Raw genomic sequence first — 26,614 nt, forward strand, 5'->3', positions numbered from 1 at the left:
AAAATGTTAAAAATGAACATTTTTATTTATGATTATATTCATTTGTCCAGTTACTTTTGGTCCCTTGAAAAAGGGGGAATGGTTGCTCTTAAGAGCTGTATTTCCTAAACCCTTCCCCCAATTTGGATGCACATACCCTCAAATTACACCTGAGAGTGTGCACTTTCAGCCCATATCCCTTATATAACTATAGCTTAAATATGTTTTGGTAAATACTTGAAAAAAACTAAAACTGTGCCTGTGTCCAAATATATGGGGACCTAACTGTATTTAGATAGTGGCGAGCAGAGTCTCCAGTTGTCCTGTTATCTCTTGGAGACTTATAAAAAAGCTCTTGGCTTTTTTGTTCTTGTGTGTATACACCTTTTGGTTTATGCTATTACTTGTGTTAGTCTTCAAACCCATCCCTCTGCCACTGTTAAATACCCTTGAATTCTAGACCCATGGGGCTTTACATTCTGCACGAATCAAGATTCTGCCTGCCCCTTCTGCGTGCTAAGCACCACTCCCTGCCTGCAATTCAACTCTCCAATAAAAGCCAGAGCCTATAATATCCTATGATGTTTTGGCATTTGAGGAGTAAATTGGGGGTTAGTGCCAGGAGGGAATAGGGTGTTAAGATGTGTACAAATGTGGAGGCACTCATGTACTGTTCACAGGTGTTCTGCAGGGGTTGTGCATGCACATCAGCACTGTTAACACCTTTGCAACTTTTTAGCCAAGCCAGGTCGCATTTGCTTTAATGTAAAATAAGTAAACAATTGTACAGGAAGCAATGGCCTCTCATAATGGCCACAATGTGGAGACGTGGGAACTTTTTCTCCAAGAAATGTTAGGTGATTAAACTATATATCAGTGTTTTTCAACCTTTTTTGTGCAAAGGCACACTTTTTTCATGAAAAAAATCACGAGGCACACCACCATTAGAAAATGTTAAAAAAATTTACCTCTGTGCCTATATTGACTATATATAAAGTAATTCTCTTGAATAGGAATCAAACACAAAGAAATTATTTTATAATTACTTTATTATGAAATAATAAAGTATTTTATAATTGGACCCGGGGGCCGGACCAAGAGTAGATGAATGATGTGTATGTGTCATCCATAGTAAGTATAGTAATATTCCCCCATAGTAAGCATAGTAATTAATCCCCCATATAGTAATTCATCCTCCATATAGTAATTCATCCCCCATAGTAATTCATCCCTCATATAGTATTTCATCCCCCCATATAGTATTTCATCCCCCCATATAGTATTTCATCCCCCCATATAGTATTTCATCCCTCATATAGTAATTCATCCCTCATATAGTATTTCATCCCTCATATAGTATTTCATCCCCCATATAGTATTTCATCCCCCCATATAGTATTTCATCCCCTCATATAGTATTTCATCCCTCATATAGTATTTCATCCCCCCATATAGTATTTCATCCCTCATACAGTAATTCATCCCTCATATAGTAATTCATCCCCCATATAGTATTTCATCCCTCATATAGTATTTCATCCCCCCATATAGTATTTCATCCCTCATATAGTAATTCATCCCCCCATATAGTATTTCATCCCCCCATATAGTATTTCATCCCCCCATATAGTATTTCATCCCCCCATATAGTATTTCATCCCTCATATAGTAATTCATCCCCGATATAGTAATTCATCCCCCATATAGTATTTCATCCCCCCATATAGTATTTCATCCCTCATATAGTATTTCATCCCCCACAGTACTATTCCCCCCCCCCCCTTCTAGTAAGCCAAGTCCCCCGTGTCAATTCACTTACCTTTTGCGTTCCTCTCGCTGTCTTCCCGCGCCGTTCGGGTCTTCAGGGCGGACTGTGAGAGGAGCCTAGCTCCCCTCCCCTCACGTTCGGCACGCTGCCCCGCCTACACACATCCTGACAGCCACATCCGCAAGCCGGATTAAAAGGTCCGCGCGGACTTTTGGGGCTGCCAACCGAGAGGAGGCAGGGGAGCGGCCGACCGAGAGGAGGGAGGGGAGCAGGCGCCCGGCACACAGAAGAGCCGCATTAGACTGGGTAAAGAGCCGCATGTGGCTCGCGAGCCGCGGCTTGCCGACCACTGAATCATTAGATTCTAATGATTGGTCTATTTGTGAGCCGAAGCCACATGTTACAGATGAAATTGGAATTTTTCCCACGGCACACCAGACAATATCTCACGGCACACTAGTGTGCCGCGGCACAGTGGTTGAAAAACGCTGCTATATATCATGTATTGATTTTAATATCACATTTGAGTGATCTGACAATTTAATGGTAATTTTTTTAGTTTGTTTTTTTTTTTTTCTTATTGAGGGAAAATGTTATGCACTCTGGGTTTATGCAGTTCAGATCTATTTTAATTAAAAATGATACATCTTTAATTTAGTGGAGTACAGAAAAGATGATTTGTGGGCTGACGGTCGATATGAATATGAGAGGGTTCCTAGACACCGCCTTCCTCCACGTGACATTCCTCCAGATGTGAGTATTTTTTTTGACTAGTCGCCACATATTTTACATACTGTTCCATTAAATTATACTTGGCTACCTCAGACTTCTGTAGTACCACTACATATGATATGCTGTTAACCAAAAAATGTTGGGCTGATCTGTCTGCCTAATGCCGGAGGGTTCAGTGTCCTCTGAAGTTTTGGCAATTGACAGTTGAATGGAGGAGAGGGGCTTAGTTCCAATAGGAGTTGATTCCTTAAGGTATATTCCACCTTTTACAAACAAATAAATACACTCGTGTTGCAAAAAGAAGAAAATGTGCATTTAATATTTTTTTGCATTGGAGGCTGCAAAGCATTCCAACTTCAATCAGTGGATCGCGAGTGCAATGCACAAATCTGTTTGGGTGGATCTGTAATTGAATATTGCGGCTTCACAGGCAGAACATCAAATGAAAAATCAACAGAACTCTGCTGGGAGAAGCACCCTGCAATTCAGATTTTGGAATTGAGGCTGCTGAATGGCGCCATGTGTTATGTTACACCTTAAATATGAGGGCTCATTCACACCACACCATCATGCAGAGACGTCAGTTTTTCTGCACGTGTTCTGCAAGGGCACAACAAAATGTAATTGTTGTCTGTGTTCCCTGTTTACACCACAACACTAGCATCACATGCAGATTTTTTTCTGCACAGGAATCTGCAATGTGTATAAAACTCGTTGAAGTGCGCATGAAACCTAATGTAAACTGACGTCTCTGCAAGTGAAATCTGTGCCTCAATTTCCATCAGTTTTTCTGCACATATGTTGTGAATGAGGCCTGAGTGTAAAATACAGTGTCCGAAAGCTAGAGTTAACCTTTGCACACTGGTTCTTCCATATTCAGGAAAGCATAACGGTCTCCAGGTTTTAGTGGTTTAAATAGTTTGTTTGAACCAAGCAGGTCCAAATTAACTATTTACTTTGCTAACATGCAGCAGCTGTATGTGTGCTGTATAACCACTTGCTATAGCCGAATGACAACTACAGCGCAGCTGTCCACTTCTGGGAGGGCGTAATATCGCCTCCAGCGATCGCTGTGTCCTACGGACACAGCTGATCACGTGATGTGGTAAAAGGCCAATCACAACGTCCTTTTACCACATGATCAGCTGTGTCCAATGACACAGCAAATCATCGGGTAAATGCAGTTGCCAGTTATCAGCTGCACTTTCTTCATGCTGTCACAGCGTGAGGAAAGTACTGCCAAGTAACCAGTAATTGTCAGAGGATGGATTGGCACCGATCATCAGGGAACTTATGATCGGTGCCCAGCAGTGCCGCCCACCTGTGCCTGTCAATGCCCATCAGTGCTGTCAGGTAGTGCCCATCATTGTTGCATATCAGTGCCGCCTATCAGTGTAGCCTCATCAACGCACTTCAGTGAAGGAGAAAAATTACCTGTTTTGCAAAATTTTATAATCGAAACAACACCCAGTGGCCATTAAATACCGCCAAAAGAAAGCTATTTGTGTGAAATTTTTTTTAAAATTTCATATTGGTGATATGTTGCATGACTGTGCAATTGTCAAAGTCCGGCAGCACTGAAAGCTGAAAATCGGCATGGGCAGGAAGGGAGTATAAGTGCCCAGTAGGCAAGTGGTTAAAGGATAAGTTCACCTTTTTACAAAAAAAAAAAGCTAAATTTTTTTTTTTGCAGGTAAAAAAAAAAATGCATTTATTTATTTTTTTGTTCATAGGCAGTAAAGCATTGTACCCTGATTAGCAGATTGTGGGTGTAATGCCATGGTCCTGCAGACTCAGTGCATCGATCTGCCCGTACCTCCGATACGAGCAAGCAGTTACACAATGATAGGAAGCTCAATGAATTACCTAAAGAGCTCAACAGCTCTCTAGTAGTTCATTGAGAACTGTAAGCCGACAGCTGCAAAGGCTGTTGGAACCTGTAGTTTCCCCATTCACAGAATACTGTGAATGAATGACATGGTAGGAGCCCCACGCGGCCATGTTTTTTCTTTTTTCAGATTGCAACAGCCAGCGGGGGGAACATCTGAACATGGGTGTACCATGTTACAAATGGTGAACTTATCCTTTTATATGGTATGACCTTTAAAGCTATCTCTGAATGAGTAATGCTCAGTAGTGTTTTGGACCAGCTTGGTCCAAACAAACTAATCTTCACTAAAACCTGGAGTTTGGCTTTAAGTGTGTTAAATGCAGTGCTTGGTAACTATGTGTGTAATCTATACTGTGACAGGGTATGGAAACTATACTTGACACTGGTCACCAATGAAACATTACAATTCTAGCTGTTGGCAGTCACAAATTAGAGCTTAACACTAGACATTAAGAACATTTCAATTTAAAGTGTTTGTTTCTCTAACCTTTTAATATTCCTGATATGTGTATATTGTACCATGTACTTGCACTATATTGCTAAAAGTATTGGGATGCCTGCCTTTACACGCACATGATTTGTAATGGCATCCTAGTCTTAGTCCGTTGAGTTGGCCCACCTTTTGCAATAACTGCTTCAACTCTTTTGGGAAGGCTGTCCACAAGGTTTAGGAGTGTGTCTATGGGAATGTTTGACTATTCTTCCAGAAGGGCATTTGTAAGGTCAGGCACTGATGTCAGACGAGAAGGCCTGGCTCATAGTCTCTGCTCTAATTTATCCCAAAGGTGCTCTATTGGGTTGAGGTCAGGACTCTGTGCAGGCCAGTCAAGTTTTTCCACCCCAAACTCGCTCATCCATGTCTTTATGGACCTTAGTTTGTGCACTGGTGCGCAGTCATGTTGGGACAGGGAGGGGCCATCCCCAGACTGTTCCCACAAAGTTGGGAGCATAAAATTGTCCAAAATGTCTTTGTAAGCTGACACCTTAAGAGTTTCCTTCACTAGAACTAAGGGGCCAAGCCCAACCCCTGACAAACATCCCCCTCCACCAAACTTTACACTTGGCACATTGCAGTCAAGCAAGTACCATTCTCCTGGGAGCTGCCAAACCTAGACATGTCCATCTGATTTCCAGTATGCATACTGTGTATACATAAATGAAACAAGTCAAAAATACAGATTTAAATGTATAAAATACATCACAATTTTTAATCAAACAGAATGTGAAAACAAGCTATAATACAAAGATCACAATGTAAGAATTACACTTGTTGGCAAAAAATAATGATCCCTAGCTACAGTAGGCGAGGAATGACAGCTGTGACCCAGAATGTGACACCAAACACATGGTCTCCAAGGTCATTAGTCAAAGGAAGGATCTTGCACTCACCAGGGAAGCAGTTCCCCATGGTAACAGGCTCCCTGGTGAAGTGGCAGAGCATGGCAACCACTGTGGGTGCCGCCGGTAGGGAACACCCCTCAGAGAGCCCCATAAAAGTGCCACCCGACCACTTTAATGAGAATGTCCTTTGCCGACATCAAAATCACAGCTGAGCCTGATTTAATTACTTGTCTACCATGCTGTTTATAAATGTGCCTTGGTAGACAAGTGGTTAATCCAGTTATGTCTATTGAAAAACTGAATATACTTTTAAAACAAATCTATAATAAAACTGGTTTCCTGTAATATACAGCACAGCTAAAAAAAAAAAGGGAAAGTCAGCAGTGTCAGCCAGCTGGGCTCTTCTATTAACATATGCATTTGGGGGAGAGGGGATATTGGAGGGATTACCTTAGTAGTATGCTGCTGCTCTCTAACTATGGCAGATGATACGAAGGTTCCCATGTTACAAACAACCATTGGAAATGGTACTGTTTGTATGAAAATCAAAAATATGCAAAATACTTGTGCACAAGGTGTCAATGAATTTAAAGTGTTTGTTCACCAATGCCAGAAGTCTGCCAAGCAAGTTAGGTGAGTTGGAAGCTTTGGTGCATGAAGAGAACTATAATTTAATTGGTATTGCTGAATCTTCGCTTCATTCTTCACATGACTGGGCTATTTAATATTCCTGGCTATGTTCTCTTTTGGAAAGTCAGGGTAAAAAGGAAAGGTGGTGGTGTCTGGCTTTGAGATCACTTCTCACATAGAGACAGTGTGAAAGAGGACCTAGTTGATAGAGTGTGTGATGAGGCTGAAGCATTATGGGTGCAACTCCACATGGGGGTGTGTACTACAAATGTAATCATTGGAGTTTGTTATAGGTCTCAATTGAAAGGGCTGGGACAGTGATATTAATGGGGGAAATTGACTGGAGTTATGGTACTGCAGGAACAGTTAAAGGGCAAAAATGTATAAACCTACTACAGGACAAATTTATGGTACAGTTCATAGAGGCCCCAACTAGGAATGATGCTCTGCTGGACCTGGTAATCTCAAACCATACAGAGCTTATTAAGAATGTCTACATAAAAGTACATCTGGGTAGCAGTGACCATAACATGATTTCATTTATTGTTAGCTGTAAACATCAAGCACATACGTGAAAAATAAAAACACTTAACTTTGAGAGCTAATTTTCCAAGGCTGAGAGCTGCTCTCCAAGACATAGACTGGGAGGGAATATTGGCATCAATGAACACAACACAGAAATGGGAGTTCTTTAAAAAGACTGTAAGTGAACACACTGCAAAATATATTCCCATGGGTAAGTTCAAAAGGTTAAAAATCAAACCTATGTGGCTTACGGCCAAAGTTAAAATAGCTATAAATAATAAGAAAAGAGCTTTTATTAAATATAAAAATGAAGGAACGCTATCATCGTTTAAACATTACAAAGAATATAACAATATGCAAAAAGGAAATAAAGGTCCAAAAAAGTGAAAATGAGCGACAGATTGCAAAAGATAGCAGGACCTACCCCCAAAAATTCTTCAAAATATATTAATAGCAAAAAGGTCAGGTCTGAGCATGTAGGGCCTTTACAAAATACTCGAGTGGGTGACTGGGGACAAAGAAAAGGCAAATTTATTAATTCCCTTCTTCAGCTCTGTGTATACAAAGAAGCATGGGGGAGCTCGTGTTCATAATGGGCATGGGTACACAGCTCCAGATGATCCACATTGCCTCACAATTGACCTGATCCAAAAATATTTAGTCAGTATAAAGGTGAATAAAGCACCTGGACCAGATGGAATACACCCACGGGTCCTTAAAGAATTGAGCTCTGTCATGTCAAAGCAATTGTTTGTAATTGTTTCTAATTTTTTGTGACTCTTTAATGATTGGCATAGTACCAATGGATTGGCATAAGGCCAATGTGGTGCCTATATTTAAAAAGGGGTCAAAATCTTTACCATGTAGTTGTAGACCTGTTAGTTTAATATCTATAGTTGGGAAGATACTGGAGAGTTTAATAAAAGATCACATAGATGAGTTCTTGCTGGGAAAAAAATATTTTTAGCAACAGATAGCATGGATTCATGAAAGACAGAAGTTGTCAAACAAATCTGATTTCTTTTTGTGAGGAGGTAAGCACCTTGGACAGAGGGGTGGCAGTGAACGTGGTATACTTGGATTTTGCAAAAGCGTTTGACACAGTTCCCCACACTTGGTTATGTGTAAGGTAAAATCTACGGGCTTGAAAAAATCAGTACGTAAATGGATAGAAAACTGGGTAAAAGATCTTATTTAGAGAGTAGTGGTTAATGATTCATACTCTGAATGGTCTAGGGTTGTCAGTAGTGTACCCCAAGGTTCAGTGTTGGGACCCTTAATTTTTAATATATTTATAAATGATATAGGGTCTGGGATTAAAAATCCCATATCAATCTTTGCAGATGACACCAAGCTGTGCAGTGGAATAATGTCCTTATAGGATGTCTTCAATTTACAAGCCGACCTCAATGTACTGTTTAATTGGACAACTATGTGGCAAATGAGGTTTAATGTTGATAAATGTAAGGTTATGCACTTGGGGGCTAAGAATATGCATGCATCATACATACTAGGGGGAGTACAACTGGGGGAATCAATGGTGGAGAAGGATCTGGGAGTTCTGGTAGATCACAAGCTTAATAATGGCATGCAATGCCAAGCTGCGGTTTCTAAAGCGAGCAAAATCCTCTTTTGTATTAAAAGAAGTATAGACTCCAGAGAGAGAGATCATTTTACCCCTGTACAAATCATTAGTAAGACCTCATCTGGAATATGCAGTTCAATTTTGGGTACCAATTCACAAAAAGATCATTGGGCAACTGGAGAAAGTACAGAGAAGAGCAACCAAACTGATAAGAGGCATGGAGGAGCTCAGCTATTTAAGAAAGATTATAGGAACTTAATTTATTCTCTCTTGAGAAGAGAAGATTAAAGGGGGATATAAATACATCAGTGGTTCATATAGTGAACTTGAGTTATTCACCCTGAGGTCAACACAGGACAAGGGGGCACTCTTTACGTCTGGAGGAAAAGAAATTTAATCTCCAAATACAGAAAGGTTTCTTCATAGTAAGAGTTGTAAAAATGTGGAATAGACTCCCTGAAGAGTTGGTTCTGGCCAACTCAGTGGATTGCTTTAAAAAAAAGTTTTTTTTGCCTTCCTCTGGATCAACTGTGGGTATAGGATTATAACTTTTTTTTTTTTGGTTGAACTGGGTGGTCTTTTGTCTATTTTCCAACCAGACTAACTATGTAACTGTCCAGTTAGCAGGAAGAGAGAGCCCATCACTGTATTCTTTTAAATAATATATAAAAAGTGATTTAACCGTCTTGGTTATTGGGTGTGTGGGGTGGATTTACTAAAGGCAAATAGACTGTGCAGTTTGCAAGTGCAGTTGCACTCATTTTCCCCAGAGCTTAACAAATGGGGTGAAGCTTTTCTGATTTCTACCATCCAATCATGTGCACGCAAAAATGCTGTATTTGTTTTTTTTTTCCTTGCACCTGATTGGGTATTCTTTACACAGTGAAGCTTTATGACTTTTATGTTTACTAAGGAAAATTAGAGCAACTGCGTTCACAAAAATCGACAGTCTACTTGCCTTTAGTAAATCAACACTTGTGTGTATCTGATTCTGTTCAGAATCATTTATTTACCTTCTAATATATTTGAATGATAAAGTACTTCACATATGTTTTTCAGCTAGCTTTTTCATTGTTTGCTTCATGCTTATCTTTAAAATTTGAGCATGCTTGACATTGGCTACTATTCCTTTTTGAATATGATTCACAAGCTTCAACTGACACAAAGCCTGATATCACACATTTATCATTAACAGGTTACTGCAAGCAGTTAAGTATTTGGTTAATATGGTTAATACTTTTCTAATTTTAAAGTATATGGCACCCAGTTATCAGAATCACTTGCAAGAGCACTCATAAATGTGTCAAGTTATTAGGAAATCAACACTGATCCTTTAATTTTTACTATAGGAAGCACACTAGTATTTTGTACCCACAAATGTAATAAAGTAGGGAAAATGCTCACAGGGCCTATTGATACAAGCAAGGATAGTTACATTTATATATGTGAAAGTGTTATAAGCAAAAATTAAACTTTGTATAAAAACTGTGAAGTCCATCAATCAGTCCATCAAACAGTTGTTAACCCTCACTGTCCTATAACATCATAGTTCAAAATGTTCAGAAATTCTTCTAACGATCTCCCATGTGCATGTACCTCAAAAAAAGGAAAATAACATATTGCATTATCCTTTATATAACATAAACTTAATTCATCTCACACAATCCAGTCACTAATAGTGAAAGTGGTGAAAAAAAACGGTGAGATAATCAGTGAAAACACTGTGTATGTGAATCACCCTTCAATCCCACAAAAAAATTGCAAGCTGGTGTGCACTTCTATTTATAGTAAGGGTACCCTTACCAACACTCCAGAAAACACATGCTTATATTAATCCAACAGCTTTCTCAGGATGAATGATCTCCACAATCCTCCCTGGATTCCTTAATCACACTGATCCCACTGTCTCCAGGCACTTTACTCCATCCAGGGACAAAACATGAGGAACACAATAGTGTAATACCGCCAATAATAAAATCAAATGACCTTTTTTTGAACTGCTTACATCAAAACAAGCCTTTATGCACGTAATTAATCATAGTTTAAACCTCACAGCCATCCAGGAAGAACGTCCAGGTGTTCCAGATCGTTCGTTTCCCTTTTCCAAAATGGCCACTGGTCCACTTCCGGTTCCTGTGTGCGTCTTGACGTCACTTCCCTTGACGCGTTTCGTCATCGACTTAATCATAAGGGGTCTTTACTCCATCCAGGGACAAAACATGAGGAACACAATAGTGTAATACCGCCAATAATAAAATCAAATGACCTTTATTTGAACTGCTTACATCAAAACAAGCCTTTATGCACGTAATTAATCTTAGTTTAAACCTCACAGCCATCCAGGAAGAACGTCCAGGTGCTCCAGATCGTTCGTTTCCCTTTTCCAAAATGGCCACTGGTCCGGTTCCTGTGTGCATCTTGACGTCACTTCCCTTGACGCGTTTCGTCATCGACTTAATCATAAGGGGTCTTTACTCCATCCAGGGACAAAACATGAGGAACACAATAGTGTAATACCGCCAATAATAAAATCAAATGACCTTTATTTGAACTGCTTACATCAAAACAAGCCTTTATGCACGTAATTAATCTTAGTTTAAACCTCACAGCCATCCAGGAAGAACGTCCAGGTGCTCCAGATCGTTCGTTTCCCTTTTCCAAAATGGCCACTGGTCCGGTTCCTGTGTGCATCTTGACGTCACTTCCCTTGACGCGTTTCGTCATCGACTTAATCATAAGGGGTCTTTACTCCATCCAGGGACAAAACATGAGGAACACAATAGTGTAATACCGCCAATAATAAAATCAAATGACCTTTATTTGAACTGCTTACATCAAAACAAGCCTTTATGCACGTAATTAATCTTAGTTTAAACCTCACAGCCATCCAGGAAGAACGTCCAGGTGCTCCAGATCGTTCGTTTCCCTTTTCCAAAATGGCCACTGGTCCGGTTCCTGTGTGCATCTTGACGTCACTTCCCTTGACGCGTTTCGTCATCGACTTAATCATAAGGGGTCTTTACTCCATCCAGGGACAAAACATGAGGAACACAATAGTGTAATACCGCCAATAATAAAATCAAATGACCTTTATTTGAACTGCTTACATCAAAACAAGCCTTTATGCACGTAATTAATCTTAGTTTAAACCTCACAGCCATCCAGGAAGAACGTCCAGGTGCTCCAGATCGTTCGTTTCCCTTTTCCAAAATGGCCACTGGTCCGGTTCCTGTGTGCGTCTTGACGTCACTTCCCTTGACGCGTTTCGTCATCGACTTAATCATAACACAGTGGCTAACATAGTAACACTTCTATTTCAGGAAATTCTAGATTTAGTTGCAATTAAAAGTACATTTATGCATGAACTATTAGTGCTAAAATAAAGTTCGCTCCACAGGCTATACACATAGATGGCTAGAAGTGTACATGTGCAGTGCCTTGAAATGGTCTTTTAGCTCAATGGAATGAAAAAGAACAGATCATATTAAAAAAAAAAATTAAAGTATAAAAGCAAAAAAAGCTACTGGGTTTTTTTTTTTTTTTTTGTGCACCTTTTTGTTTTTCATGATTTATAAGTCAATTGTTGCTTTAGAGTATACTTATTTTTCTTTTGATTATGTTAAGGGTGACTATCACAGAGTGGTAAATATCGTTAGAAGGCCAGAGGAGGAAGGATATCATCGATATGAAGAATATGGTGAACCAGATTACAGAGAATATGAAGAAAGTCATGGTTATGAAAGAAAAGGTGGACCATATAGAGGGGTATGTGTTTGCATACAGCATACAGCACCTGTTTTAACATTTTAATTTACTGTATAATCAATTATTGCCTCCGTTAATTTATGGCTGCGGGTTTTGTGACTAGCTGTGATAACTTTGGCTGCTTCGTTGGGTTATATATTGCTGTCTGCTAGAGGACTTGGACTATGGTAAACAAAAAACATGCCAGCTTGGTATATCCCTTCTACTACCAACATGCCTTAGTTTTTTGCTAGTGTCCTAGGAGGATGAAGGAGAAAAGTCTAACCTTTTTGCTAGCTATCTTTTTTTTTCAGTCAAGATTCCTCTACACGCTGCTTGAGCTGGTCTGTACACAAAGCTATCCAGATTGGTTTATCCTCAGAAATTGCTTTAGAGGCTGTACTCAGATCCCATTGGAAAAGCTTGGAATGTGTCCTTCAGGCACTGGGCTCTGTATTTTATACCTGTGTGTACTGTGTTCATTAGCTGAGGAGTGCTTTCCAGGTCCAGAGCCATGGCTCAGCCTCAGGTGTGACTGGTTGAGCCTAGTACTGGGAGGTACCTCATTAGTAGAACCATTGGACATCAATAAAATTTTCAATTTCTGGTATGTTTTCCTCTGCTTGAGCTTTGCTGTCCTTGGAATCTTCCTTCGCTCTGTTGGGTGTGGCCCTCTCTTCAGTCATAATTTTATAGAGGATTTCACTGCAGTATTTTAAGACTTTATGCACCAAATTGCAATTTTAATTACTCACTCTGACCACAGAGGCCATAAACGTAGCTCCACGCCTTCCCCTGCAGAATCATTCTCTAACTTGTGTGCAGTTTCTGAGCTTTCTGTCTAATGTAGCAACCCTAAAATCTGTAATGTATATTACCTCCAGGTTTTTAGAGACCATCTTTGCTCTTACTGATATGGTTTGTGCCACCTTATGTCTAGGATGTCAGCCTGTAGCTTCTTACCAGTTATGTCACCTGTTTGGTGGCCCTTTCTGGTGCACCTTCTTTTTTGCAGCTATCTTTTACGGGGACTTGAAGATTCCTAATAAGCCATTCACACCTCTCCAAAGGATGCCAGCCCTGTATTCCTTTGAGAAGTCTTGTGTTAGGAAGTGGACATTTCCCACCAGTGATATGACATGACACAATATTAATGTGCTGATCGCTGTGAATGATCTTTCTCTCTTGATAAATGATTGGAGATTTTTTTCTAAGACTTTATTCTCTCTGGCAGACTGTGCTTTGCAGACTTCCTTGGTCATGATTCTAGTTTGTCAAACTTTAGTTTAATAGTCTAACAGGATCTTACTACTTGCCAAGCTGATCCTCTTGCTTTTGAAGCAGTTACATCTCATGCTTGCAACACTGTGTTACTGTGGACGGACTGCTGGATATTTCCTGTCTCCCAGTCTGTCAGTGAACATGCAAAAGTGTTGGAGTCGGCTTTCAAAAAGCAGCTGCAGTGCATGCACTTTGAGGGACAACATGTCTTTGGAGTTGTCTTGGACACCCTCATCAAGGATGTCATTGTGGGTAAGAGTGCTGCTATGCCCCAGCAGAAGAAATCTAGAACTCAGGTTGGGAGGTTTCATCCTCCTTCCTTCCAAGGCCAAGAAATGTTCCTTTTTGTTACTCCTAGGCCTCAGCTTCCATAGCTAAACACAAGCCTGGCACACACTTTAACCTTGGGCTTCCAAGTCCACCAAACCTGCAGATGGAACTCTTTTCTGCAGAAAGGGATGCCCCCACTTTCAAAATGGGAGATGTCTATTAGCTTTTGTGGACATGTGGTCAGCCAACATCTCACATGCCTGGTTTCCAGAGGTAGTTTCCAGGGACTACAAGCTAGAATTCAGCTCTCAGCCACCTTCTCGGTTCATGTCATGTGTCACTGAACAGATTGCCAGATCTTCATGTAGCCGTTGAGGGTTTTCCAGAACAAGGCATCATCACAGCAGTACCAAAGGCAGGACTGTTCTAGGGAATTTACTCCAGCCTGTTCACTGTTTCACCCAATCTTGAGGACCAAATTTTTTTTTATGCAGGGACAGAAATTGCGCTTGGAGTTTGTGTCCTTGCCAGGTAATTTTATAGCCTTTCGCCTCAACAGGGCATCATTATTCCATAACTCTGCTCAGCACCAGTTCATCAAAAGATCTCCCTCCATTGCCTGGATGTAGTTTGTGTTTTGTGTGCATGTCTACTTAGCAGCTACTGCTTCCATTTAAAAAAACGGACTTTTTGTCATTCCTGGTGGTCCTCATTCAGGGGAACCTGCTTCTTCTTCTATAATTTCTCAAGGGTTCGGGCAGTTCTTTTAAGCCTTTTAAGCCTATAGGCCAAAGGATCAGTTTTCAGCCTTTCCTGTCACAGTGCAGTTTACTAAATCCATGAGCTTCTGTTTCCCAGATTTGCAAGACTGTCACCTGGTTCTCTGTTCACACATTGTCCAGGTTTTACCAGGTGGTTGTTCAAGCCTTATCCGATGCTAGCTTGGGGCATAGAGTTCTTCAGGCAGCTATTTGAGGTGTATCCCCCAGGCAGTACTTTAATTACAGTAGTTTTATGGTAAGTACATAAAAAGTGATTCTCTAACTTACAGTAATATTTATTTGTAGCTCATTGAGAGGTACAGGTCTCGCCCCTCTGTGCCTGATCATGCTGTTGGTACTGCTTTTCCACACAACTAAGGTGCTGGGAGTTGGAGGGGTTATACTATTTTATGTGCCATTGTCCAAATTCTCCTATAAGTGGCAGTATAACACAGCAGTCATTGAATACCTGTGTCCCTCGGAAATAAGGAAATACCTTATCTGTATCAAATGACGTTGGCATTGTGATTCAGTTGATTCAGAATTTACTGAAAGCTGCATTCAAACTACAGTTGACCTCCTCCTAATCTGCATTTGATAGGCTTCAGGCAGATTTTGCATTCCCATAGACTTGTATAGGAATACAAAGTCAGCTTAAAGTGAACAAAAGTTCATCAACAAATTCCCCTAAACAGGTGAGCAAGGTTTTAAAATGCATCTGTTATCGTTTACTGCACTATAAACTGACACTAGCATGTTAGTGTTGGTACCTACAGGTGACATCACGTACCATCTGTTATTGTTTAGGTTTATGCTAGAAAACCAGCATTTGTCCCCACTTCTCTCCATAACTCTCAGCCGGATTGCTTCATTGCCCGGTATAGGGCTGTGGAATATTGTGGAACCAAGTGCCAAATTCCTAGTTAAAGTTGGATTGCGTAGATTAAATTGTCCTAGGTTATAAGGCTCCCGGGGCAGTACGTCATGTGCAGAGGTAACATCTGAAGATATTTAAGATACAATACGTGAAAGTATTTTCTATTTAAAGAAGAGTTCCAGTCATGGTAAATTTTTACATGGTAAGATTGGTTCAGATTGAGCCAATGTAGCTATGTACACTGCTCAAAAAAATTAAAGGATCACTTTGAAAACACATTAGATCTCAATGGGGAAAAATATCATGTTGGATATCTATACTGATATAGACTGGGTAATGTGTTAGGAACGTAAGGATGCCCCATTGTTTGATGGAAATGAAAATTATCAACCTACAGAGGACTAAATTCAAAGACACCCCAAAAATTAAAGTGAAAAAATTATGGAGCAGGCTAGTACATTTTGCTGAAATTTAATTGCAGCAACTCAAAATGGTACTCAGTACTTTGTATGGCCCCCACGTGTTTGTATGCATGCCTGACAACGTCGGGGCATGCTCCTAATGAGACGACGGATGATGTCCTGGGGTATTTCCTCCCAGTTCTGGACCAGGGCATCACTGAGCTCCTTAACAGTCTGAGGTGCGACCTGGTGGTGTCAGATGGACCAAAACATGATATTCCAGAGGTGTACTATTGGATTTAGATGGGGGCCATTCTATGGTATTCCTTCATCCTCCAGGGACTGCCTGCATACTCTCCCTACATGATGCCGGGCATTATCGTACACTAGGAGGAACTCAGGACCACTGCTTCAGCTTAAGGTCTAACAATAGGTATCGGGATGAAATCCTTGGATCCAATGGCAGTCAGGGTGCCATTGTCTAGCCTGTAGAGGTCTGTACGTCCCTCCATGGATATGCCTCCCCAGCCCATCACTGACCCACCACCAAAATGGTCATGCTGAATGATGCTACAGGCAGCATAACGTTCTCCAGACTCATGTCTGTCACATATGCTCCGGATGAACCTGCTCTCATCTGTGAAAAGCATAGGGTGCCAGTGGCAGACTTGCCAATTCTGGCGTTCAATGGCAAATGCCAATCAAGCTCTATGGTGCCGGACAGGGAGCACAGGGCCCACTAGAGGACATCGGGCCCTCAGGCCACCCTCATGAAGTCTGTGTCTGATTGTTTGGTCAGAGACATTCACACCAGTGGCCTGCTGGAGGTCATTTTGTAGGGCTCTGGCAGTGCTCATCCTGTTCCTCCTTGCACAAAGGAGCAGATGCTGGTCATGCTGATGTGTTAAGGACCTTCTACGACCCTGTCCAGCTCTTTTAGAGTAACTGCCTGTCTCCTGGAATCTTCTCCATTTTTTGAGACTGCTGGGAGCAGACCAATATCCCAGGAGTTTAATTGACTTGATGCTATACTCTGAATAAAAAGTGTTCCTTTAATTTTTTTAAGCCGTGCATATACCATACATGATGGATGCCCCAGGAGGCTGGAAATCAGTGATGTTAGATGCCACTATGTCAGTGATCTCCACTTGCTTCCAGGTCCCATGTTGAGCAGCTTGTGTGATACATTGAAAATACATGTGATTGGCTGTCTCGGTGCTGGCACCATTTAGAGAATGCTTTTGCACGTTCTGAATGAAAACAAAATGTTCTGTGATTGGACAAAGTGGAAAGGGGTGGCAGTTTAGCGTTTATTCAAAAAATGCCAAGCAATCTCTAAATGGCTCCTGTGCTGAGGGGCCAACTTCCTTTATTCATAAAGTGTCTGGTTGGCCGCTCAGCACGGTACCTGGAATCTAGTGGAGATCACTGGAGTAGTGTCTAATTCAATGATTTTTAGCTTCCAGGGGCATTGGCCAAGTATGATATATACTGAGGTCCAAGCTGGACCAATGTAACTATGTAAAAATATACCATTGCCTGCAATTTTTCTTTAACTCTTCTGCATACTTTGAGATTTATACAATTTTATGTATACACTTAGTATGGTAAGGAAAATCACTCCATGCAGAAAATAGTAGATAGTGTTTAGCTCAATACATGTACTATGCAGTAATAACAGTGATATGAAAATAAAGCTGCCTCAATTGGCACACACATAGGAACTTAAATATCTAAGCATTCATTCAATTATTAAAAGATAGAGAGTAATAATTGGTATACGAGCGCTAGGTGGAATAGAATAAGCAGCTGGCATTAAAGGTCAACCTCCAACCCTCATAAAACATATATATTAGTAAATGCAGCGCTATTAAAAAATGGTGACTTATAAAACAACAGAATAAAATATAAATGTAAATATAAAAGTGGAGCGTTACGATAAAGGTGATAATAGTGTTTAGATATAAGGTGTGATAGTGACATCCACTAATTAGATAAACGTCCAATATATCAAACAGGTGAACTTTCGTGCTTCCAGTGGATGGGAGAATGAGTATATATTGCACTAACCAGATCGCGCAGTTGAGTACATAGAACACTCCTGGTCATCAGCATCCTAGGGATAACCTCTGGGATCATCTGGTATACGTACACACATCAGCTGATCATCCGACTGCTATTCTCCAGATCTCCAGGATTTTTTCCTGGCTCATTTGTTCATGAGCATTTTAAGGTGAATTCCTTTTAGTGCATTTTTGGTCCATTTACATCTTCATTGGAGTTATCCTGGAGATCTGGAGAGTAGCAGTCAAATGCGCTTTTAATTGCGCTATCTGGTTAGTGCAATATATACTCATTCTCACATCCACTGGAAGCACGGAAGTTCACCTGTGTGATATATTGGACGTCACTATCGCACCTTATGCATCATATCTAGACGCTATTATCACCTTTATCGTAGTGCTGCACAGCGCATTTTTATATTTATATTTACATTTCTATTTTATTCTGTTGTTTTATAAGTCACCATTTTTTAATAGCGCTGCATTTCTGAATATATATAATTCTTAAAAGATAATTTCACCTTTTACAAAAAATAATAAATGCACATTTTTTTTTTTTTTTTGCAGGTAAACAAATGTGCATTTATTATTTTGTTTGTGGAGCCTCTAAAGCATCCAGCAATCAGCAGATTGCTGGTGCCATGCAGGTCTCCCCCTGACCTGACAGGAAGGCTCATTAAACTTTCACGGTAGTTCGTTGAAAACTACAAGCCGACAGTAGCAAAGGCTGCCGGGGCTTGTAGTTTTTCATTCACAGAATACTGTGAATGAGTGTGTGGTTTTTTTTTTTTCTATAATTGTGACAGCAGGAAGGAGACTATCCCTTGCCAGCTGTCGCAACGGGGTTCAGGAGGGTGTGGGGGCCTGTCTGATCTGTACGTGTTACACCCTGAATATGGGTGTAACATGTTAAGAAAGGTGAACTTATCCTTTAAACCTTCTGAACGATCTTTTCATGAGCAGTGCAATATATAATTGTTGTCTTCTTCCAAAAGTGCAGAGGTTAGTGCTTTTTGTCTCGTAAGGCAGTTAATGTAAACTGCAGTTACACTCTGATACTTTTAATCAGAAATGTATTGATAATAAAGATGCACAAAATGAAAGCTGAACTACAGGCAGAATATAATTCAAGTAATTAATGCAGCTCTATATCAATTAACATAATTTAAATGTTTTTTTTAACCTCTTGTAAGTACCTGAACTCAACTTGGTATATGCTACTTGAAGCTTCAGTTCAGCAACAGATTGAAAAAAGGAGGGGCAGAAGTTGCAGCCATCATGTGCGCTGCATACAGATGTATTGATGAGGCACATGCTTATGGGAGGAGGGAGAAGAGTGAAAAGAAGGGTAACCCCAAAGTTCTTTCACTGTCCAGTCAGCAGGTGGGGATGAAAAGAGCACACCACTGTATTTATTAATAGTAAGTGGTGTCATCCTGCTGGCTGGGGGGAAAACTAGGAGCTCGGTTTTGGCAAGGTTTAATTTGAGGAAGTGGAGTGACATCTAGTCTGATATGTCGTTCAGAAGGCTAGTGATTCGGGCGGAGACTGAAGGGGTGAGGCGAGGGGCAGAGAGATAGATTTGAGTGTCATAGGCATAGAGATGGTAGTTGAAGCCGTGGGAGTGTATCAGTTGACCAAGGGAGGAGGTGTAGATAGAGAAGAGAAGGGGCCCGAGGACAGAACCTTGGGGGACCCCAACAGAGAGTGGGTGTGAGGGGGAGGTGGCAGCATTATAGGTAACGCTGAAGGAGCGTTGTGATAGATAGGAAGAGAGCCAGGAGAGAGCGGAGTCTCTGAGGCCGAAGGAGTATAGTCTTTTGAGGAGGAGGGGGTGGTCGACCGTGTCGAAAGCCGCAGAGAGGTCGAGGAGTAGTAGCATTGGCTTTGGCGGTTAGCAGGTCGTTGGTGAGTTTGAGTAGGGCGGTTTCGGTGGAGAGTAGGGGACAGAAGCCAGATTGTAGGGGATCAAGGAGGTTGTTGTCGGTGAGGGGGGAGCTTAGGCAATTATAGGCTAAGCGCTCAAGGAGTTTGGATGAAAATGGCAGCAGGGAGATGGGTCTAAGGTTGTTTGGGTCGGTGGGATCCAGGGAGTGTTTAAGTATGGGAGTGATGTGCGCGTGCTTCAGAGGGGAGGGGAATTTGCCAGTAGAGAGGGAGAGATTAAAGATGTGAGTGAGGGAGCGTAGGATGGAGGAGGAGGGTGATCGTAGGAGTTGTGTGGGGACAGGGTCAAGGGGGCAGGTGGTAAGGCAAGCTTCAGAGAAGACCTTAGTGACCTCTTCGGTGGTAATGGGGTCGATGGAGTGGAGTGTTGAGGGGGTTTTAGCGTGAGGAATGCTAGGTGGGGCAGAAGTCTGAGCAGTGGTGATGTCCCTGCGAATTGCGTTTGATCTTGCTTTGGAAGTGGTTAGCAATCTCGTGGGCGGTGAGTGAGGTACTGGGTGGAGGTGGGGGTGGAGAGAGCAGGGAGTTGAAGGTGGAAAAGAGCCGGCGAGGGCCGGAGGAGGGCAGATAGCTTTTATTTCTCCATGAACTGCTGGGATGCTGGTGATTGCTCTTGTGGTTCATTGACACTTCCTCCAGCTCTCAGACAGCCTATACAGAGGTACAGGCAAAACGTGTAAGCAGTGTGTGTATATCCTCTTTTTTTTTTTTTTTTTTTTTTTTTTTTCCCAAGGTGAACTTAGCTTTTAAACCCTGTTTATTTATATATACCCTGTTATTTACACTATAATTTGTTTGAGGTTTAAAGACCTAAGAATGTTGATGCCTGTTTTGGTGTATCATGTTGTCAAACCACATAAGAATGGCTGATTGCTTGCCAAGAGAGTAGCTCATGCTAGCATGAAGATAACCATACAAGGTAGTCTAGTGCAAATATAGGAGTAGAGAAGAAAGCTTAGGCATGATGCCATGGAGGTACAACCAACAGTCCCAGTAGCCAGATATTAAATATGGTGAGCAGCATTATAGGGATGATATCAATACAGGAGCAAAACATTGCGCTCTCATTATGCTGCTGGAGTCCTCATGCTGCAGCTGAATTTGTTTTGATTTTTTTTTTTCTAGTTGCAGATGATAAATAAAGGTTAAGTTCACCTTTCGTAACATGTTACTAAATCGGCAGCCCCTGTTGTGACAGCGGGCAGGGGATCTTCTCCCCACACCTGCTGTCACAATTTGAAAACCGCTCCGCTCACCTTGCCTCATCATTCATTCAGAGTTGTGTGAATGAACGAACTACAGCTATCATCAACCATTGTGACTGGCAGCTTGTAGTTCTCAGTGAACTACAAGGGCGATTGTTGAGCTCTCTAGTAGTTCATTGATTCCTTCTGGAATTTAGTAGTTGCCTGCCCATACAAGGTACAGGCAGATAGCTACTCTGACAGCCTTCAAGAGCCTGACCTACACCCGTGATCTGCAGATCAAGGGTGCAGTGCTTTACAGGCTTCGAAAATAAATAAATGCACTTTTTTTTTTTTAACCTGCAAAAGGATGTGCATTTATCATTTTTTGTTAAAAAAAAGATTAACTCATCCTTTTAAAGCAGTTCTTGCCATTCCTTTTGCTAGCCAAACTTAACGTACAAGTGTATTGAGACTGCTGTTGTAAGCTCTTTATTGCTCTAGTTCTCATGTCTCATTTTTTTATGAATCCATGGATGGCAGCTGCAAAAACGCTGTAAAAATCCACTTCCCCTTCGTTCACTTTGCTGCTTTAGTTCCAACCAGTTTAGAAGTTGAAATTTATGTCGTATTCACCAAGCCTGTCTAACGTTGGACTTTACCTTCAAAAGTCTGATTTCCAGCCTAATATTTCACAGCTGCTTTTTGGAGATTGTTAGAGTTGTGACAGGACAGACAGGACAATAAAGAGGCTTTAACAGCTGCCATACACAGATAAAGTTAGAGGGGATAGCAAAGGAATCTCATGGGTCACTTTAAATGTTATATGTATGGGGTGGTGTGCGAGTTGTAAAGCACTACAACACATTTAATGAAGATCCTTTTTTGAGTGTAGCTTTTGATCCAGTTTTATTTTAACATTCAAACTGTTTGCTTGTACCATGTCATAGTCTGCAAAGTGTAGTTAGTTACTTAGTCTAAGAAGAAGTTTAACCTTTTTCCTCTTCTAATAGTTTGTGGCAAACATTACAGAAATAGTTTTCTATTTCTGTTAAACTTTTAGCTGAAAATCAAGACATTTTGATGAAATGTATTCTTGCCAGTGGAGAAGATGAAATTAAGGTGGTGTTTAGGGATGGCCATTTTTTTTTTTTTTTTTCAGTCATCCAGGTAGATGGCGGAAACCTTCTTGCAGTGCCATTGTATTTTGATAGCGGGCCTCCTCTGCTGTCAAATAACACTGACCAGCAGCTGCAGCCAATTGGTTATCTCTGGACAGCTATAAAGTGCAGGGAGCTTTAAATGGCTGCAGATAACCAATTTATAGGTATCCTGGGCCATTTCTTGTGACACAGTGGCCCCTTGTTAGCTGGCCTTCTCCAATATGAGCTGGTTAGTCTTTTTACCAAGGAGCCTTGGGCCCAAACATACTGTAGGTTTGAGGGTATATATAATTGGGGTGCATTCATTTTTTTTTTTTTTTAAACACATATCTGGTTTTGTTATTTGCTAGGTGCTACTGTTAACTCTCAAATCTTTCATAAAAAGGGGGAACAATAAACCTAGAATGGTTTATTTTTACAGTTGATGTGTTTTCATTTTCAGTTAGTTATACATCCATTTAATATATGAATGCATATCTAACTTGGATCCTATGGTATTCATTTGTTGGAACCAGTGTTTTATGGAAAAATTAGCATTTGCCTTGTTCCCTAATTGTTTGTTTACTGCAGGAAGAACCAGGGTATAGGTGGCCAAGAGGTGAAGCGCACATGAGTCGGCATGCAGAATACAGGTAACTTGCTATTTATTCTGTGACAAATTTTACAAAATGCAGCTTAAACATCAATGGGGTTTACACTTCCAAATATATGTTCATTGTAGATTTGATATGATTCACATGAGTTTGGGAAGCTAGGTAATACATAGTACAAAGTTCCTTACCCAATGTATCACACTCTTATTTATATATATATATATATATATATATATATATATATTGTTCTACATCTAGTAAGGGGAAACCAAAAAGTAACACATTGATGAAATATGCAGGCCAATATTGTCTTTATATATCTTCTCGAATCTATTAGGTTCTTATACCAGTTTTTTATACTGGACTAATCCGTAAGGTAGCCTTTTACTAATATAAATTCTTACTGTTTACATTAGTTCAGTTAAGGAGTAAGTTGTAATACAACTCAGCTCACTAATAGACTCAGACACTAATAGACACCAATACAACTGAGCTTGCTATAGCTAACTACAGCTAGAATGTTGCATGATTTGGCCTCGTATTTCCAGTTTCTTGCTATCCATTGAGAGCTGTATTGGAATAATCCGAGAAGCTTTGCCAGCTCATCTTTACTTCATCATGATGTTGTATTCTGCATATACAGGGCTCTTTTATGGAATTGATATCAAAAGAATGTAATTACTAATTAGTCTAGCTCAGTTTGCTTCAAGGGATGAATAAGACTGCTTTTGCATAGGGCAGAGTTTACCTTTAGTGAAAACCACATGACAATATGGTTAACGGAGACAGCGATTCAAAGATAGTTGAAATTATTCACACCAGTGCGATTTGTCCGTTCAAAATCACATGACAAGTCTCACCCTATTTGTGCCTATGGAACCATTCAAATCAAAAATCGGTGCAACTCCAGCTTTTTGGTGCACACCGATTTGGGGGGGAAAAGGTTCCTGCACTGTTTTTGGCAATTTCATGTGCGACTTGCATAGACATCTGTGTATGAAGTCGTACAGATCTCAGACAAGCTGCACATGAAATCTCACTGACATGCAGCTTTGAAATCTCACTACTTCAAGTGAAGTAGCACGATTTCAAAGCCGCATTCAGTGTGAACCAGGGCTAAAAGCTTGGCTCAACCTCCTTACCATCTTAAAGGTTATTGAGACAGGCAGTTGCATTAAAAAGCTAGGTTTGTGACAAGTTTACTTTAAAATAGAATTCAAGGCAAACTGTGTTTTTTTTCATTTTGGAATTAAGGGTGACTTATAACCCCTGTGAGTTTTTTGCCATCTTGTGTACCCTTCCCTTTTTGCCCCATAGCTAAAACAGGAAGTGGGAGCAATCTCTCCAAAGGAAGGGAATCCCTGGTTGTCACCAGAACCATTGTCTCATTAAAAGTATTTTATTCCTGTCCTGGTGACCACCCAACATTTGCAAATCTTTCAGTTTCAGTCTGGTTTATAATGGTAAATAGAACAATTAGAGAAGGTGAATTACCCTAACAGGGCACAGACTGCAATAAAAACCTGACAATAAAAACCTGACAAATGTTCTGGTCCCCCTCTACTCTAAGTAATAAACATAAAGACAAATACTATTTTTTCTTTGGTTTAAAGTACAACTGATAAAAGAAAATATAGTTTGTATGTAACACACCTCTCCCCATACTCTCATTGCCAACCTTTAGTGTACAGATGTATTAATGGCATGTGCTTTACAGAAATTAGGATTTGTATTTGTGGCATTTGATTTACTAGGTGGCATGAGATGCAACACAACAGTTCATTTTAATTCTGTACATTAAGATACGCCTTGTTCTCGTAGCCCAATATTTGTATTGGACTCCATACATATAATGTATACCTTGTACCTATATTTTTGTACAATGACTCAATGTGACGCTTTATTTTGTAACTAACTATGATACTGTAGCCACATTTATCTTTTATCAAACTAACGGTATTTGCATTAGGTTATATTCTGTACGCTTGCTAACCTGAATGCCGACTTACAACTTTGTATTGTCTAATTTCAATCAGTTGCTTTTTTTATATCCTCTCCATTCTGTACACTTTCTTTTGTACTCCTTGCTCTTTTTTAGGATGTTTTGTATAGTTTTTGGGAAAAAAAGCCTAACTGTGGTGAGAGTGCCCAATTTACTAAAATGTAAAAAGCGGTGTGCCTATTTTGTTTTCTCACTGATACAATTGTCATTTGCCCATCTCTTTCCTTTTTAAAGTCTGACATATTTTGTACTTATTGTGTACCAGTGATTTTATATGCAGCAGATGTGACTTTTATTGAATAGCTATATCAGATTAAATTCTTGGAGTGCCTTGCCACAGTGAAATATTAACGGATTCCGTACACACAGTTTAATTTTCTGCTTCGGTCAGCATAATGGAAATAAGAAGCTCACTGGTTGTGTGTTACAGCATACCCACAAGAAGGAACAGATCAACTCTAGCGCTTTTGTCTGTTGTTTTTATTTATTTATTTTTTATCCGTTAACATTTTTTACTGGAAAACATGTCTTGATGGTACCATAAGTTGATATGAATATTTATAAAAGGGACACTGATTGCTAGAAATCGAATCAGTGAAGCTGGTCACACATGGATTGAAATTCAGCCGGTTCATCAGGAACTGGACGAATTTTGATCCACATATGAATTGTACTGTTGGATACATACCACTCTGATCAGTGTATTCTGAAGGTGGGGAAGACCCCCTGATGTCAGAATACAATAGCTCAGCAGGAGTGATTCTTTCATCCACATTGAAAGTGTGGATTGGGGAATTGGGTCAGTTTTTGTTTTTTTTGTTTTTCTTTCAACCCAATGGTTGAACAAAAAAAACTGAATCATCTATGAGCTGATTTAGAAATGGGCTAGTGCCTTAATGATGTCTTTCTCTCTCTCTCGTTTTTATCTTTTTTTGTTTTGTTCTTTCTCACTTTTATCTTTTTCTCTAGTTCAAATATGTTTTATTGGCAGGACCAAATACATTTAAGCATTGCTGAAGTGAATGAGTAGTATATGTAGCTTTTTTTTTTTTTTTTTTTTTCCCCTTTCTTTCACACTTTCTCTTTTTCTTTCCGTCTTGTGTGCACTTTCTCTTTTTCTTTATCACTTTAAAACATATACAGTATGTGTTTATGTAACATCAATATGGTACAGGGTATTTATGTTTATCTGGCATCTCCCACCAACTGTAGGAAAGTAAGTGTCCATGTCACCATTCTGCTTTTTTTCTGATTTTTGTTTCTGCTTCCTTGACAAAGTACATTGAACTGAGTTATAAATACAGGCTAAAGTAAGCTGCTAATGGTGCTTTATGTTTTTATTTTTTACATTAATATATTTTTAATATTAAAGTGCTCCTGTGCTTCTTAAGGTGTTTCTAAGATGAGAAAAATGGTGAGCTAAATGCACTTTGTGGAGCACTTGGATCCTAGGCTCATGATGACTGTATGTATGTATTTTATTTCAGGTACTTATATAGCACCGTCCATTTACGCAGCAATTTACATGTACACTCATTACATTCACATCGGTCCCTAACCCTCAAAGGGCATACAATCTAAGGTCCCTAACTTACATTCATACATACGCATAGTAGGGCCAATTTAGACAGGATCCAGTTAACCTACCAGCATATCTTTGGAGTGTTGAAGAAAACCCGAGTACCCAGGGGAAAACCCACGCAGGCATAGAGAGAACATGCAAACTCCAGGCAGGTAGTGCCATGGTTGGGATTCGAACAAATGACCCTAGTACTGCCAGGCAGAAGTGCTAACTATTGTGCATTTTATTTATTTATTTTTTTTTACTAGGAGCCTAGAAAACATCTTTTCATCGTATGTGCCATGCAGGACTCCTG

At 40.2% G+C, this 26,614-nt stretch overlaps 1 protein-coding gene across 3 annotated transcripts in view; it reads left to right on the forward strand.

The window, feature by feature from the left end:
- PPHLN1 (periphilin 1) overlaps positions 1–26,614 on the forward strand; it is a 142,463-nt gene that overhangs the window by 10,623 nt on the left and 105,226 nt on the right. For all 3 annotated transcript variants that reach the window (XM_089673998.1, XM_089674000.1, XM_089673999.1), the window contains 3 exons: positions 2,406–2,500; positions 12,076–12,216; positions 22,713–22,774. In XM_089673998.1, coding sequence (XP_089530124.1) covers positions 2,406–2,500; positions 12,076–12,216; positions 22,713–22,774 — 298 coding nt within the window. The remainder of the gene's footprint in view (positions 1–2,405; positions 2,501–12,075; positions 12,217–22,712; positions 22,775–26,614) is intronic.

This window comes from Staurois parvus, unplaced genomic scaffold (assembly GCF_062004578.1).
Source record: "Staurois parvus isolate SC_StPar_1 unplaced genomic scaffold, SC_StPar_1.0 ptg000147l, whole genome shotgun sequence".
Lineage (NCBI taxonomy): Eukaryota > Metazoa > Chordata > Amphibia > Anura > Ranidae > Staurois > Staurois parvus.